Below are 13,607 nucleotides of genomic sequence, written 5' to 3' on the forward strand. Positions count from 1 at the left end.
TCATTACCTGACCAGTAAAGACCTCTAAACGGGTCATTAATGCTTAAGTAATAAACTGTTTCACAAGACTGTCTAGTACAGAACCTCTTCTATCATTTTTACAGTTGCTTTTTTATAGATAAATCAATGACCAACAACTGGATATTCTTGTTTTGCTACATAATCTCGTAATAGTGGCCACAGCAAATAGGCAGCGGGTTCAGTTAGCTGTGCTCAGGAGAGATGGAGATGGCCACATGCAGGTGGGACCTGGGGTTATATGTAGAGTAAACCGGGACTAAGATAAAGAATGTATGTTCTGCTGTTGGCAAAATAAAGAGTATCTGCTTATAAAGGGTTGTGTGGGTTTTTTCTTTCCCTTCTAGAAGTTAATAATTTCAGAAGTGTATAATTTCCGTAAGGTGTTTTTTCTTCCTTCACTGCCATATTAGGGATGAGTAGGCCTCAGTATAGTCTAATGTTGGCAGAGGGAGATCTTCGTACTTTCACAGAGCTTTTCTGAACTAAGAGTTCAATGTATATGTTCAATGTAATAATGTAAGTCTTGCACTCTGCTGTACCATACATCGGTTGACTTTGAGTTTGGCATGTATTAAATGCTTTCTAGATATGACGATAAAAGTTAGCTGTGGCACACATTTTTCTCCTGGTTCTCAACATGAAATTTTCAGCCCCCCTCCCTGTGCCTTTGACCAGCATACCCCTTAAAATAGGTTTCTATGCATGAAGCTGTACAGAGCTCTTTCTCCCTGGAGAGACACAAAGAGAAAACGCATAGTAGGTACCATGGAATTTTTTTGGCACATCACCAGGCATTCGATATTTCTGTCCTTGTTAATATCAGTGTATCATTGATCTACTGCTGAGCACCGGAATAAGCAAGCCGGTCATAGACCTCCTTTCTCAAGTTAGCCTTTGAGGAGTACCAGTCTGTGCTGGGACTGGTGGGGGTTTTTTGTTTGCTTGATTTCAGTTTTGCCTTTTTCCTTTTTGTCATAATGCATGAATGTTCCAAAGTGGAATGAAATCTGATGCTAAAAATGGTTCTTTGTAGACACACAATATTTTTTATTGGTAAAATGGAACAAAACCTCTGCAAATTGATGATTCCTAGTGTGATTAGTGCCCATGGAGCAAACACTTGGTAATTATTTTTCTAAGAAATTGGAAATATGTTAGTTATGGGACAAGTTATCTCTGGCAATGTAAAACAATTAATATTGAACAGCTGTTTCAATGATGAGACTAACTTTTGCAAAAAAAAAAAAATATAGCACTGGCATGCTTCTGTATTCAGTTCTTCTGCACTGAATTAGGAGTTTTGCATTTGGAGCTGCCATCTTGAATCTAACAAGAAAATAGATTAAAAAAATGTGAGGTTATTTATTGAAAGAAACAATACAATAAGTGCTTTTTTTTTTTTTTCCTTTTTGAGGAAAAATACCTTTTTGAGTAGAAGCCTTAACCAGACCCACCAAGGGCTCTGAGGTGACATTACTGTGGTCCTCAAAGATGATGCTGAAAGTCATAACATTATATATATATATATATATATATATATATATATATATATATGTACAAGAACCATGTGCTGACTTACAGTTTAAGTAGGGATGAATCTGACACAGCACTTTGTTCAGTTTACAACAGTCACATTAGTCTTAGCACCTGCAGAAGGATTTTAATTTGTTTAAAGCAAATATGCACTAAAGCTGATGCAGGGTTAGAAAACAAATAGCACTTCACAGACTGCAACTCCACGCTTGTCCCATTGTCATCTTCTCTGATAAACAGACGGTGCTGGTGTGGTAGTAGCAGTATCAAAAACCAGAATTTGTACTGAGTACTTCCTTCATACTCGCTGGACAGAAGCTGTCCTGCGTGTCACTTTGCTGTGTTAGAACAACATCAGGAATCAATTTGGTCCCATCTGCAATCGCCTAATATAATCAACCTCTATTCTGTTTAGTTCAGCTCTCTACCTACAGTAAGTGATTTGTGTGTGCATGAATATTAAACTTTCCAAGTAAACATGTGAGTAAATGCGAGTTGACTGTAAAAGAAGGTTATTTATGTGCATTGAAAATAAGTGCCCATTATTGTTTTCATAAAAAAGCATTATATTGCATCATCATGGTGTGAATAATGATTATTGCTCTCTGATAGGAGAGAACAGTAGGTCCCAAATAGCGTCTTAGTATTACTGCTTTCACTTCTGGCTAGTGTAGTCTCTGTTGGTCTATTTGTTGTAAAGATTTTCATCTCTGATTTTTTTAAGTCGACCCTCTGTTAGAGAAATTTTTCGTGGCTCAACAGCTCTTAGGTTTTTTTATATGACTGAGTGCAAGTATATTTGCCTAGTGATTACAACAAGGCAGATACAATATTTACAAGCCCTAGCAATTCCTGTGCAAATGCAGTCTCCGGAGAAGACACAATAACAAAGCAAGCAAACATCACAGTTATCTAAATAACAAGAAGTTGCAGGCGTTGGGGTGGTGACTCACAACGTGGATGGGAACCCTGGAGTTTTAGAGTAATTTATGGGGATGCTGAGGAGATGGATTTCATTTAAATACAGTAACTGCTGAAATATTTCTAAGTAAAAAGTCAACTGGTGGTTAAGTAAATATCCTCTTGACCCCTTTTAACTCTTGTGATGTACCGTTGTTTTAAAGTATTTACTTTGAAATGCTTGAGTCATAAAATGACCCAGGAGAGATGGATTGACCACAGATAGTTAATGCATAGGATTGAGTTGCTTAAAATTTAAACCCCATGCTCATTTTTATCTAATCTATTGTTCTTTAATTGGATGAATGAGGTTATAAATGGAGGGCTGTGGAGTCTAAAAAATTAAAAAAAAAAATTGGTTTCATACAGTACTGCAAAAAGCATTAGGGGAAAAAATTTAGAGAACAGAGATTCCTTCTTGTTTCTATAGAAACCAATAGTGATCAGGAGGGGAGAGGATTTCTTTCAAGTGTACATTTTAGTGAGGCTGGCTCAGCAGCTCAGCGCACTGGAGGGCCAGTGTAAAAAAAACCCTCTAGCGGCTTGAGATGCTGTATTCATGCCCCTGTGATACCAGCTGGAATGAGGATAACACGTCGCAGAGAGTTTCTGGTTCGAACTGCTGTGGGTGAAGGGAGCTCTTTGCACTGCCACATCCCCCAGGGAGTGCAGCCTGGCAGGAGGGCTCCTGGCAGCGAAGCATCACTGAGACTGGGAAACCAGCCGCAACGGGAACTTGCACGAGTTGGATGCTGAAAAGGGACAGAGGACAAAAGAGAGGGAAATACTGAAGGAGAAGTGTGCTGTCCTGTGTCAGAATTAACTATGCCAGTTGCTTTGAAGCAATAATCTCCTTTGGTTTTATCATGACAGAATCATGGCCACTGAACTACCGTGTGTCAAAACGATTACAGTCAGGACTCAGTGACTTGGCTTTTGAATCATGGGCTTCCTCCTAGGGTACTGTGTAATACCCAATCCCCTTCACAACAGAACTATATTCTTAATTATGTTCTGTTTTCCTAATATTACCTAAATGTTGCCATAAAGAGCAGATCAGGGAAACATCTGAAACCCAAATTCTAAAGCAAATCTACACCTTAATACCGTACCTTTAAAATAATTGCAGGATTCCTCTAAATGAAGTTGAGGTCAAATGCAATGTCAAAAATAAGGCAGTTTCAATTTGCTGCAACCTGACAGATCCAAGAAGTGACTGAGGAATATCTAGTAACTGGCAAAGACACCTCTGTTTGACATTTACTTTCGCATGTAAACAATGGAGCACTGTATATTGGCATCTGAATGTATTAGCTGGTGGTGATCCAAACCCTGGTATGCATTTAGATGGTTTTCCTTTCTGTTTATAAATACATAGTCTTGATAACAAGGGAACATTTACTGCAATCTTGCTCTGCAGTTGTCAGAGCAGAATGAATCATTTTGAAACATAAACCTCCTCAGATCTCAAAAATATCAAGAAAAACATAAAACATAAGGGAAAAGGATTATAAAATACAAATAAAAAAGGTTCTTAACATATTTAGAGGCCTATGGGCTGTAAACATTGTAGATTATCATTAATGAAACTCTCTGCCAAGTACACAAACCACAGTTCGGTAGCAGCTGTTAAGCAAGCATTGTTCAAAGCTGGATAATCCCTTGAACATTATACATCGTGGCTCTGTACCTCTTCCTATTAGTAATCAGATAATTGCCTTGCATTTTCTGTAACACATTTTTCTTTTAAAATTCAGTTTCATTCCTCTTCATGTCAAAAGGCTTTATCTTGCAATAATCACTTAGGCAAAAATCCCACAGAGGTCAACAGGCAGGGCTGTGGTCTCCTTTATTTTCTGGAAATCTGGTGTAATACAATTCGTTCTGTGGTGTTACTTTGGCTTTACAAAGATAAAACAGAAGAATCCCACTCTACAAACAAGGTGCTTGAATTGTATTGTAATTTAGTTACATTTTTCCTATAAAATGGGCTCATCTAAATAGTAGTTAATTAAAAATACTTTCTACCACTGTTTTTACTTCAAAAATAAGTTTGCTGTTATGCATTTGGAGGAGGAGGAAGAGGTGGAGGACTTTCTGGTTCCATTTGTCCAAGAGTTCATACCTCATAGGAAGGCTTCCCAGGATGTGATGTATATCTTGCAGAAAGAAACGTGGAAATGACAACAACAGCAACTATTTTTTTTTCTACCATTAAAATATCCTTAAGTCATAACAACACAGAAATAGTGAGCATTGCCCTGGTAATTGTGAGTTCCCTTGAGCTCCATTGGCTATTAGGGTTGAACTGAGACTGTAGTTTATCTTGCGCTTCTGGAATTTCTCATAACCCTACAACAGTGCACTATTGATTTTTCTCAGCCGGGCAGGAGGGGAGGAGGGATTGAAGAAGGTCGTATGCAAATGTTCTAAGTTTCATAAACAGCGGGACCAAATATTACCGAGTCTAGAACCTCACCTACACTAAGTAAATCCATTTTATAATCCCTGAATTATGCATCTGCTGTTTCCTCTCAATTAGCACATCATGTCTCTGCATTGGAGCGTTTAGCCTAACAATACTGACACGGGCCGTTCAGTTTAAAACCACCACATCTTTCTGATGGGCACTGGCTTCACAAGCTGTTGGCATCAACTTTCTTAGTCCAAGATCTGGTTCCAGTCCCGAAAATCAAAGCAGATGGAGACATAATTCAGAGAGCAGAAAATATGATTCATCCGCGAACCTGCAGGATTGCAAGGATCGTTTTTGTCTAGTATTTAAAATTATTTTACATCATATGGCATAAACAGAGGTTTGAGAGATGGGGTCACACACCCCGCCGCCCCCATGGGCGAGGCATAATGGATATTTTCTAGCTAACATATCTCTGTACATGTGTAAGAAGAAATCATCTTAAAAAAAAAAAAAAAAAAAATTAAATGCCAGTCAGCAGGAAAAATTAGAAAAAAAGATGGTCCAAAAGAAAAAAAGAAATGTGTTTTCCCCCCATTTTCCAAAAAATAAATTATCAGTGAAACAGGAGCTGTCTTTAGGCAAGGTTTCTGGAGGCAGATTAGATAGCAAAACTATTTCCTTGTTCTAGTGAGAAGCAGTTTTCATTGAAGACAGGAATTTAGGAGTATTTCTAAGGGAAAAGGTCTTGCAGTAAAACTGCAAATTGGGCAGCCCTGTGCATAAAACAGCTAACTCACTGATCCTCCCAGCAAAGTAATACCAATTAAAAAGGCATCCGTAACCAACAAAGTACAAATATACTCAGTTGCTCTGAAAGGGAGACATGTATGAAACAGTATTATTATTCTAAAGTGAGGCTGAAAGGTTTGGAGAAAGTGTTCCTCAGTTGCTTTGTTGTAAGAAGCCCCACTCTGCATAGTATCAGACAAAAAATTTTCTTCTAGCATAGGCGTTATTTTCTGAGATATTGTAGAAAAAACAGCTCTGCAAAGATTCTGACTGGATGAATTTACTGACGTTAGGTTGTTAATGTTGTATGCTTCCCACAAAGCACCTTTGGCCTCCATAAGAAGGTTGTGACAGCAGCAGTTTCTGTACCCTGTTTGGATACAGCCATTTGTGGCTTTCTGGAGTGATGGTGGGCTTCAAATGAAAGATTTTCTTGCCCTTAATCATCTTTACAGTTGCATAAAATTCTTACATTGTCTTGGCAGTTGTGTGTTGGTTTGGATTTGCATTTCTTTAGAATGCAGGATGCATCAGGATCTGCCAAACTGTCTCAGCGGCACTGCTACCTAGGAAGGCTAAATAGTCTGGGATTAACTCCACGTTTGTAGAGGGTTTAGTGTGCCAGGGGTATGCAGTGGTTGGCGGAGTTTGCAGGTAACTGTTGGGTACAGAGCATCAGCTCCAGTGCTAATACCACTGAATGTTAATTTCTGTTTTATTGTTAGCCAACTACAAAGGTTGTCCTGTGGTCTGATGTTCTCATTTTAATTTACAAGAGGACATTAAAGTTGAGAGAGATGGACAATTTCGAGGAATGTTAATCTTTGGGTACTGGGCATGAATATGAAAATAAACCACTTTGCTTCCATAGTCTATTATTTATTGGCATTTTGCCTTTCATACAAGTGCAAAAGGAAGAAAAGGTATGAAGAATGGGGAAGGGAGAAACTGGGATAAGAGTCAGATCCCTTAACTAATCCTGTTGTAGTTTTCAGAGGAGATGCAAAACAATAGAGTCCCTTGATTGAACAGTGGTTTCCACCCTGCCAGCCCCCACCCTTCGCTTTACCTGGGATACTCTGGGATAAAACATTATTTCTGAGAAGTCTAAAACACAGCTGACCTGGCTGCCAGGCAAACAGAGAGTCTGAGACTTTTCTTATATTTTAAAAGAAAACAAACTCCAACTGTTCACAGTTCCCCTTGAGTGGAATACAGGAATGCCTTCAGCGTTTGACTCCAGATGATGGAAGGCTCACAGCTTCGGCTAGAACCCGCTCAGCTGCCATTTATGATTTGGACAGTATGTTTTGGGTGAAATGAAAGGACTGAAAATCTTCATCTTATCTGGGGGGAAAAAAACCCTCCATTCTTATCATTGACCAAATGGGGGGACTTTGAGCATATAGTTCTTATTAAAGGGTTATTCATATAGCTGTCATTGAATTGGGTAGAACATACATTTGTAGTAAAAGTGGGGAAATAAAAATGGAGAAGATCCATGGTAAAATTAAAATACTATTGTAAGAAGGTGCAATTATTTAAAAAAAAAAAAAAAAACAACAACCAAAAAAACAAACCAAAACAAAAAAACAACTATGGAAAAAATAAATCTAAAAGGAAATGGGAGGGGGGAGGCAGTGCTTTCCTACTAGTTTGCCCCCTTCATTCTGTGTTTAATTTAGTAAAGCAGTCATAAACGTTGCTAAACAGTCAAAAAATTAAATGTTGCTGTATAATTTATGGTGGTTACAGGATACATGAGAGTGCACTTTAATTAGCAAATTGCATGTTTATTTTATTTGCTTAGCATATAATTTAGGTTGGATAAATGCGCTTTGACTGGCTATGGCACCTTGGTATCCTCATTTGGTATAATTTTTAATCACATTGTTTTGGAATTTTATTGCAACATTATACAGTTGATATAACAGTGCACAATTAAGTATGCTCAGTTCACACCTTGCTCTTGAGGAAATTACTTTTTATCTGTATTTGGATGGAGCACTTTTTATGGCAAGTGAGAACTTGGGAGTAATAAAGAATGCACACTGTGGGCGCTAGAGCTGCAATCTGAATAGTAAATAATAATAGTAATGATGGTGCCCTGTTAGCGAAATGTGTTTAGGAGGAAGATAAAGACCCACAAACAAACCCTGGAAATAAGCAGCTGGAAATTATTCTTATATGTTATATTATATTAGCTGTATTGTAACAATGTCTTGACGTTCCAGCTGAAGTGAGGGAGGATGAGGATTGTGCTAGGTGCTGTACATAGCCAGAGGTGGAGGGATTTTCATCCAGTAAGCAGTAGTAGAGACAGCAGATATTGAGAGAGGGTAAGTAGGTGATACAGGATGCGTGAGATTATCCAACAAAACTGCCATCTCAGTCCTGGTCCTGCTCCTCACCACTGCTATACTATGACCCACGCCTGGCTCCAGCCCAGCTTGTAAAATGTTCTGAGTGTGAGGAGTACTGTAAAGAGACAGTAGATTGGGAAAGGCATGCAAAGGCATGATGTGTGTGCCATGATTCTGAGATGTAAAATTATTTCTGCACTTTTTGGTTTGTTTACTATTGTGTATTTGATGATGCTCAGGGAGTGTCAGTCTGGGATCTGTTCTGAATTCACTGGGCTCTGAATTTGGAGCTCTGTTTTCCCTGTTGTTCACTTGGCTTTTTTATGTGGTGACAGGACTAAAAGAAGTCTATATCCATGCTTTGGGGAAATTCAGATTCACTTTATCATTTAAATCCCCATTTTAGGTAAAAGGTCAGCAGCACATTCAGATATTCTGTAGATGTTAGTGGAAAATGTAATAGGGCTGCAACTTGGGGGTTCCGGGAAAAAAAGAAAATTATCTTTAACAGAAAAGTATTCCCTAAACATGTAGACATTAACAGAGAATATTATTTTTGCAGCTAAAATATGGAAGGAATATAGAGCATTTAATTGAGACCTGGAATATTTCTCAGCAATGTCATGTTATATAGTGGTTTGACTTACAAAATCCTGCAGAAAAGCTGTCATTTTCTCCTGCATTCTATGGACTTTTTCCATAAGGGCTGCCTGAGTATTACATATATGCCAGTCTGGGATCCCAAGCGACTCTGTGTCGGGAAGATTGATGCTGGGCCAGATTATGCTTTCAGTCACACAGGTATAAATCTGGGGTAACTCTATTGTCTCGCTTCCACCGAGAAGAGGATCTGGCCCACTTTCCTTTCTTCTCTGCCTTTGAGTAATTGGCCCCGTAATGCGCCAGTGCTGCTCTCCTGTGATTGGCACTGATCGTTTCGCTGTGACAGGACGTCGGCGGTGGTATGTACTGCTTGAACGCTGACATTCCGTACTTTGTTACAGTGTGTTTTGATAACGTTATCTGTAAAGAATGTTCCCTGCACTGATTATGGTTATTAAAATATACAGAGATCAACTCAGATATGGCGAACAGCTGCTTAGTCAGAGCTGATGTGAGGAATTTGATTTAATGTAAGTTTCACAATTTGAAACTATATCCTCTAGAAAAACACAGGCGATTAATCCCTACTGCATGCAAGCTAGTTGACTTTGTTTAAAATAGGATTATATCAGATGATAAACAGACACTAGAATTAAAGAACCTTTTTGAATATTGTTGAAATACAGAATTTAAAAAGCAAAGAGGAGAGTTTTTCTGTTTTGGAGGTTTTGTGTTTGTTGTGGTTTTGTTTTTTTTTTTCTTTTTTTTTTTTTTTTAAATGATATACTGGGACCTATCATGCAGATGTCATAGTGCTGTAAGAAAATATCTGTGGTATTTAGAGCCAGCGATGCAGTCCTTTTAAATATCTGTATTGCTCTATAAAGGCAGACAGTGCTTCCCAGCATTCCTTATGGAACACAGGGAGAATGGCATGGACCTCTTGAATAATTAATATGGTTTTCAGAGCAGTAGTCATGGAAACCCAGGCAGTGTCACATATATGGATTTTAGGAATTAGGCACGTTTTGAATTGCACATTTAGCCAAAAAAGAGCATGCTGTAAGTCCTAGAGATCAGAAGCATTTTCTCAGTGAGTCTCTTGTTTACACTGACAAATACACATATCTCATATATTTTTGGATTTAAGTAATATTTGGATGCCTAAAATTTACATGGTAGCTCTCTAAAGAGCCATTAAAGGCACTAACTGCCATAAGTCTTCCTTTAGATGTCTTTCTTACTCTTTTTTTCTTCCTTTTTTTTTTTTTTTTTTCTTCATCCCAGACCCCAGGTATTAGGATGTAGGTTTTAAACTGTATAGCCAATTGCTATTCACTTAAAGGACCACAGCTTTACCACTAAGTTGCTAGGCCCTTTCTATTAGTTCAGTTGTGTGGCTTTTTTATCTGTCTCAAAAAATGTCTCTTCAGGATCAATATCGTCATTACCTTGGGTGTGTATGTGGAAGAAGTCAACCAGGCAGCAGTGAAAAGCTATCATCCAGTCCTCAGTAATATTGTACGTGTAAAGAATAAAAATGCATGGAAGTTATTTATAGACCATAAACCCTCTGGTTTCATAAACCATTTTATACTATTATTTGTCCAAGTCTACAGAGTCTCTCCCGAGTTCACGGCACACTCAAAAGCCTCTGTCCTTTACTTCTGGCTGTTTGAATTGGGAAATTAATTAGAAATACACTTAGCAATTTATGGACATGAAAAAGCCATTTGGCCCAGTAAGGCTGCTTTCTTTTACCTTTTTTTATCCTCATTTTGTTTTGTCACTCTCTTTCAATCTACTCTCTACTAATAAAAATATCAATCTGTTTCATAAACTCATTGAGACTTTGTGGCAATAATATTACTTGGCAGTGTAATATGGCATACTCATTACTCTCTAAGCAAAATGATTTTTCTTTACATTTTGTGATCCAGATTCCTCAATTAGATGCACACTTGTAGCTTTCATTGAAGTCAATGAGAGTTTTATAGCTGTCACTGGTAGCAGATACTGGCTCTTTATTTCCAAATGTGAAATGATGCCCACAGTTTTGGGTTTTTTTATTTAAACTGGTAATGAACAGGTTCTCCCCACACATCTCTGTGCTGGATTTAAAATTTTCCTAATATGAAATGAAAGATTTCTGTTCAGTCATTTAAAAGTTATCTCTTTCCTAATAAGAATAAATGCAGTCACATTGGCCTGTCTTGACAACAAATCTTTAAGTGTCCAAGGTGGTTCAAGGTTTTTAAAGTTTCACCCCCTCTACAGTGAAACTAACTTACCTGTGTGATGCTTAAAACTGGACAGAATTCCAGTTGTGAAGTAGTTATTAGAGAAATCATCCACTTCCTATGATTTGTATTGCAGCTCTTTGTTGATGCATCTCTGTGTCCTTGTTGCTTTTTCTTTTACTGCAGCCATACACAGAACAAATGGCTTCAGAGATTTTTCTTCACTAAGCTCTAAATACCTTCCCAGTTGCTCTGAGCACTGTTTGGCTGTTCCTTTTCATGTGTATTCCCTCTTTCCTGGCTTGTTACGCTACAGCACTCCCAGCTAAGTTGTTCATCAGGAGACCTTTAAAAAGATGTATGTTAGTGATGGAAATAGTCATAAAATCAAGAGGACCAACTCAGAGAGATGTGTAAATATCTGGTGCCTATTGGAAATGTCTCATAATTACCCGAGGACTTTCAAGGCTCTGCCCCAGAAATCCCATGCAGTTGATAATCTTCTCAACTGTAGTGTTTTCTGGGAAGAGTTGCAAGGCAGTTAATTAAAATGCTGTGTCCTTCAGCCTTTTAGAGTGATTAGAGAAGTTAAAGGGGGACAAGAATATGGTCTAGGGCTGTAGCTGCATGCAAGACAATTTACTGATGAGCCAAACTGACATTCCCACAAAAGCAGCTTGGGTCACATGGGAATTATAACCAGCTGAAGAGCTGGTCTTCTGGGCATGTTTGATTCTCCTCATTTTCTACTGCCTTTCAGGTAGCAGTCCAGAACATTAGTGCTATGTACTTTCCTTCTTCCATTGTGAACTGATATATTCATGGTACCAGTACTATTTGTTAGTCATATAAGAAGTTGCCTTAATGACAGCTTTTGCAAAAATCCCATTGTCTTCCGGTTTTAATGTGGAAAGTTATTTAGCAGTTACTTTGTTTCCTTCTCACAGAACTATACATGTATTAATATATACAGAGACACACACAAACACTTTATATTACAGTCTCAAACAATTGATGCCGCTGTCATATCTGCGAGTAATCTGCAGTACCATCATTGCTACGACCTTTCAGACCGCTGAATGTAAATCAGATTCTTACCCTCTGGTGGTCTCTGTGGCAAACTAAAATTACTCACAGATTGTGTTCGAACAGTGCCTATCAAGTCAGATGACAATGCAAGAAGCGTATCTTCGTTCTGGTTGCGCTGGCATATTTCCAATGCTACACCAACTGCAATGTTTTACAATGCAATCTGTGGTTTGTCAGGGGAAGTGTGTGTGCACCTCTGTTAGCTGTCACATGCTTGCTCATAACCATTGTGTTCTTCCTGACTTCTACCCCCTATTGATGGAAATCCCTATTCTTGTTCTGAAAGCATCAAATCTTAGAAAACATTATTGGCTTTGTGGATTTGGGCTTCTTAGATTGACAAGTTACAATAACATCATGCCAGGTGATTGGTGGAAGATACTGCACATACCATATTCTGCCAAATTTTCATCTTTCTTTACAGGGACGTTTTGAAGTCCAGGCAGGTGTTCTAGCACTTGGAATTTTTAAGTAGGGTGCAATGCCAGGCCCCTGGTGAGAAGGCAGTGTGAGAAGAAGCAAGTGAGAGGGTAGTGGGGTAGAACTGGAAATTCTCCTTGTGGGCTATTAAAATCATCATCTCCTGGCATGATCCCATGGAAAGATGTGTGTGGGTTGGGTTCTCTCCTGCAGAAAGCAAAGTGACCATGATCACAAGTTTCATTCATTGCTAAAGAAAGGCTATGATTAGACTGAGGGAATAAGAGGATCAATAAATATGATTCCCACAGAAATTGGTAGGTAGATGAATGAAGAGCACTGTTTTTTAGTTCATCCACTGGTGCTTCGCCTGTAACAGCAGCAGTCTTATTATATCTCGCCTTTGTTAGACCTTTCAACTTTATAATTTGTCAGTTTGCACCCAAAGTTGCAACAAGGGGGCAGATGTTTGTGTTAGCCAACCTAGGTTTTGACCTCTAGAGCCTTGATTCTCAGAGCACTCACACGGGGCAGGTGGGCTTGAACTGTAATTCTTACAACGGCATTCACCGTGTTGGACTTTCTCTGGGATTCCTCTCTGCTCTCAGATGTGCAGTGGAGAAAATCAGGTAGGAGAGTGATAGCCCATCCCTTTTCTCCTTCTTTGAAATTCTACATTTAAGTGGCTGCAGGAATATCAAAGCTTAACACATTTATTTCTGGCATAACAGAAGAAAAAATGTGTTTGTTTGGATATCTTGGTGTTCATAGTCTGTTTTCATCATCTGTCCAGGATTGTGTAAAGGGCTGGTATGAAGCTAGATTAAACAGGCTCAAAGCACAGCTGATCTGTCTTTTAATACACTGTCAGTAGAAGAGACTGTCTGAATGCTGCAGTGGGCTTTAGATCTTGGTTCCATCAGCTCACAGTGGAGATCAGGTGAACCGCTGTACCTCATAGAGCGAAAGAAACTGAAGCCATGGAGCTTTGCCACAAATCTCCATGGCACATGGCCAGTTAAGAGCTGAAATAGGTTGGTATTAGCGGCAGGGAAGTCTGAAAATGCTCTAATCATACCTATCCCAGCAGGGCTCTTAGTGCAATGACAGGACGATCGTCTTGACAGACTTTGAGAACTTTCTTTTTTAAACACACACAAAATGGGGGGG

General features: G+C 38.8%; 1 protein-coding gene across 5 annotated transcripts in view; it reads left to right on the top strand.

Annotated features, from left to right (window-relative positions):
* Positions 1 to 8,938: 8,938 nt before the first annotated feature.
* AFF2 (AF4/FMR2 family member 2) overlaps positions 8,939 to 13,607 on the top strand; it is a 292,387-nt gene continuing 287,718 nt past the window's right edge. For all 5 annotated transcript variants that reach the window (XM_026848360.1, XM_026848361.1, XM_026848362.1 and 2 more), the window contains exon 1: positions 8,939 to 9,047. In XM_026848360.1, coding sequence (XP_026704161.1) covers positions 8,983 to 9,047 — 65 coding nt within the window. In that variant the 5' untranslated portion in view covers positions 8,939 to 8,982. The remainder of the gene's footprint in view (positions 9,048 to 13,607) is intronic.

This window comes from Athene cunicularia, assembly GCF_003259725.1.
Source record: "Athene cunicularia isolate RWA chromosome 4 unlocalized genomic scaffold, athCun1 chr4_part3, whole genome shotgun sequence".
NCBI lineage: Eukaryota > Metazoa > Chordata > Aves > Strigiformes > Strigidae > Athene > Athene cunicularia.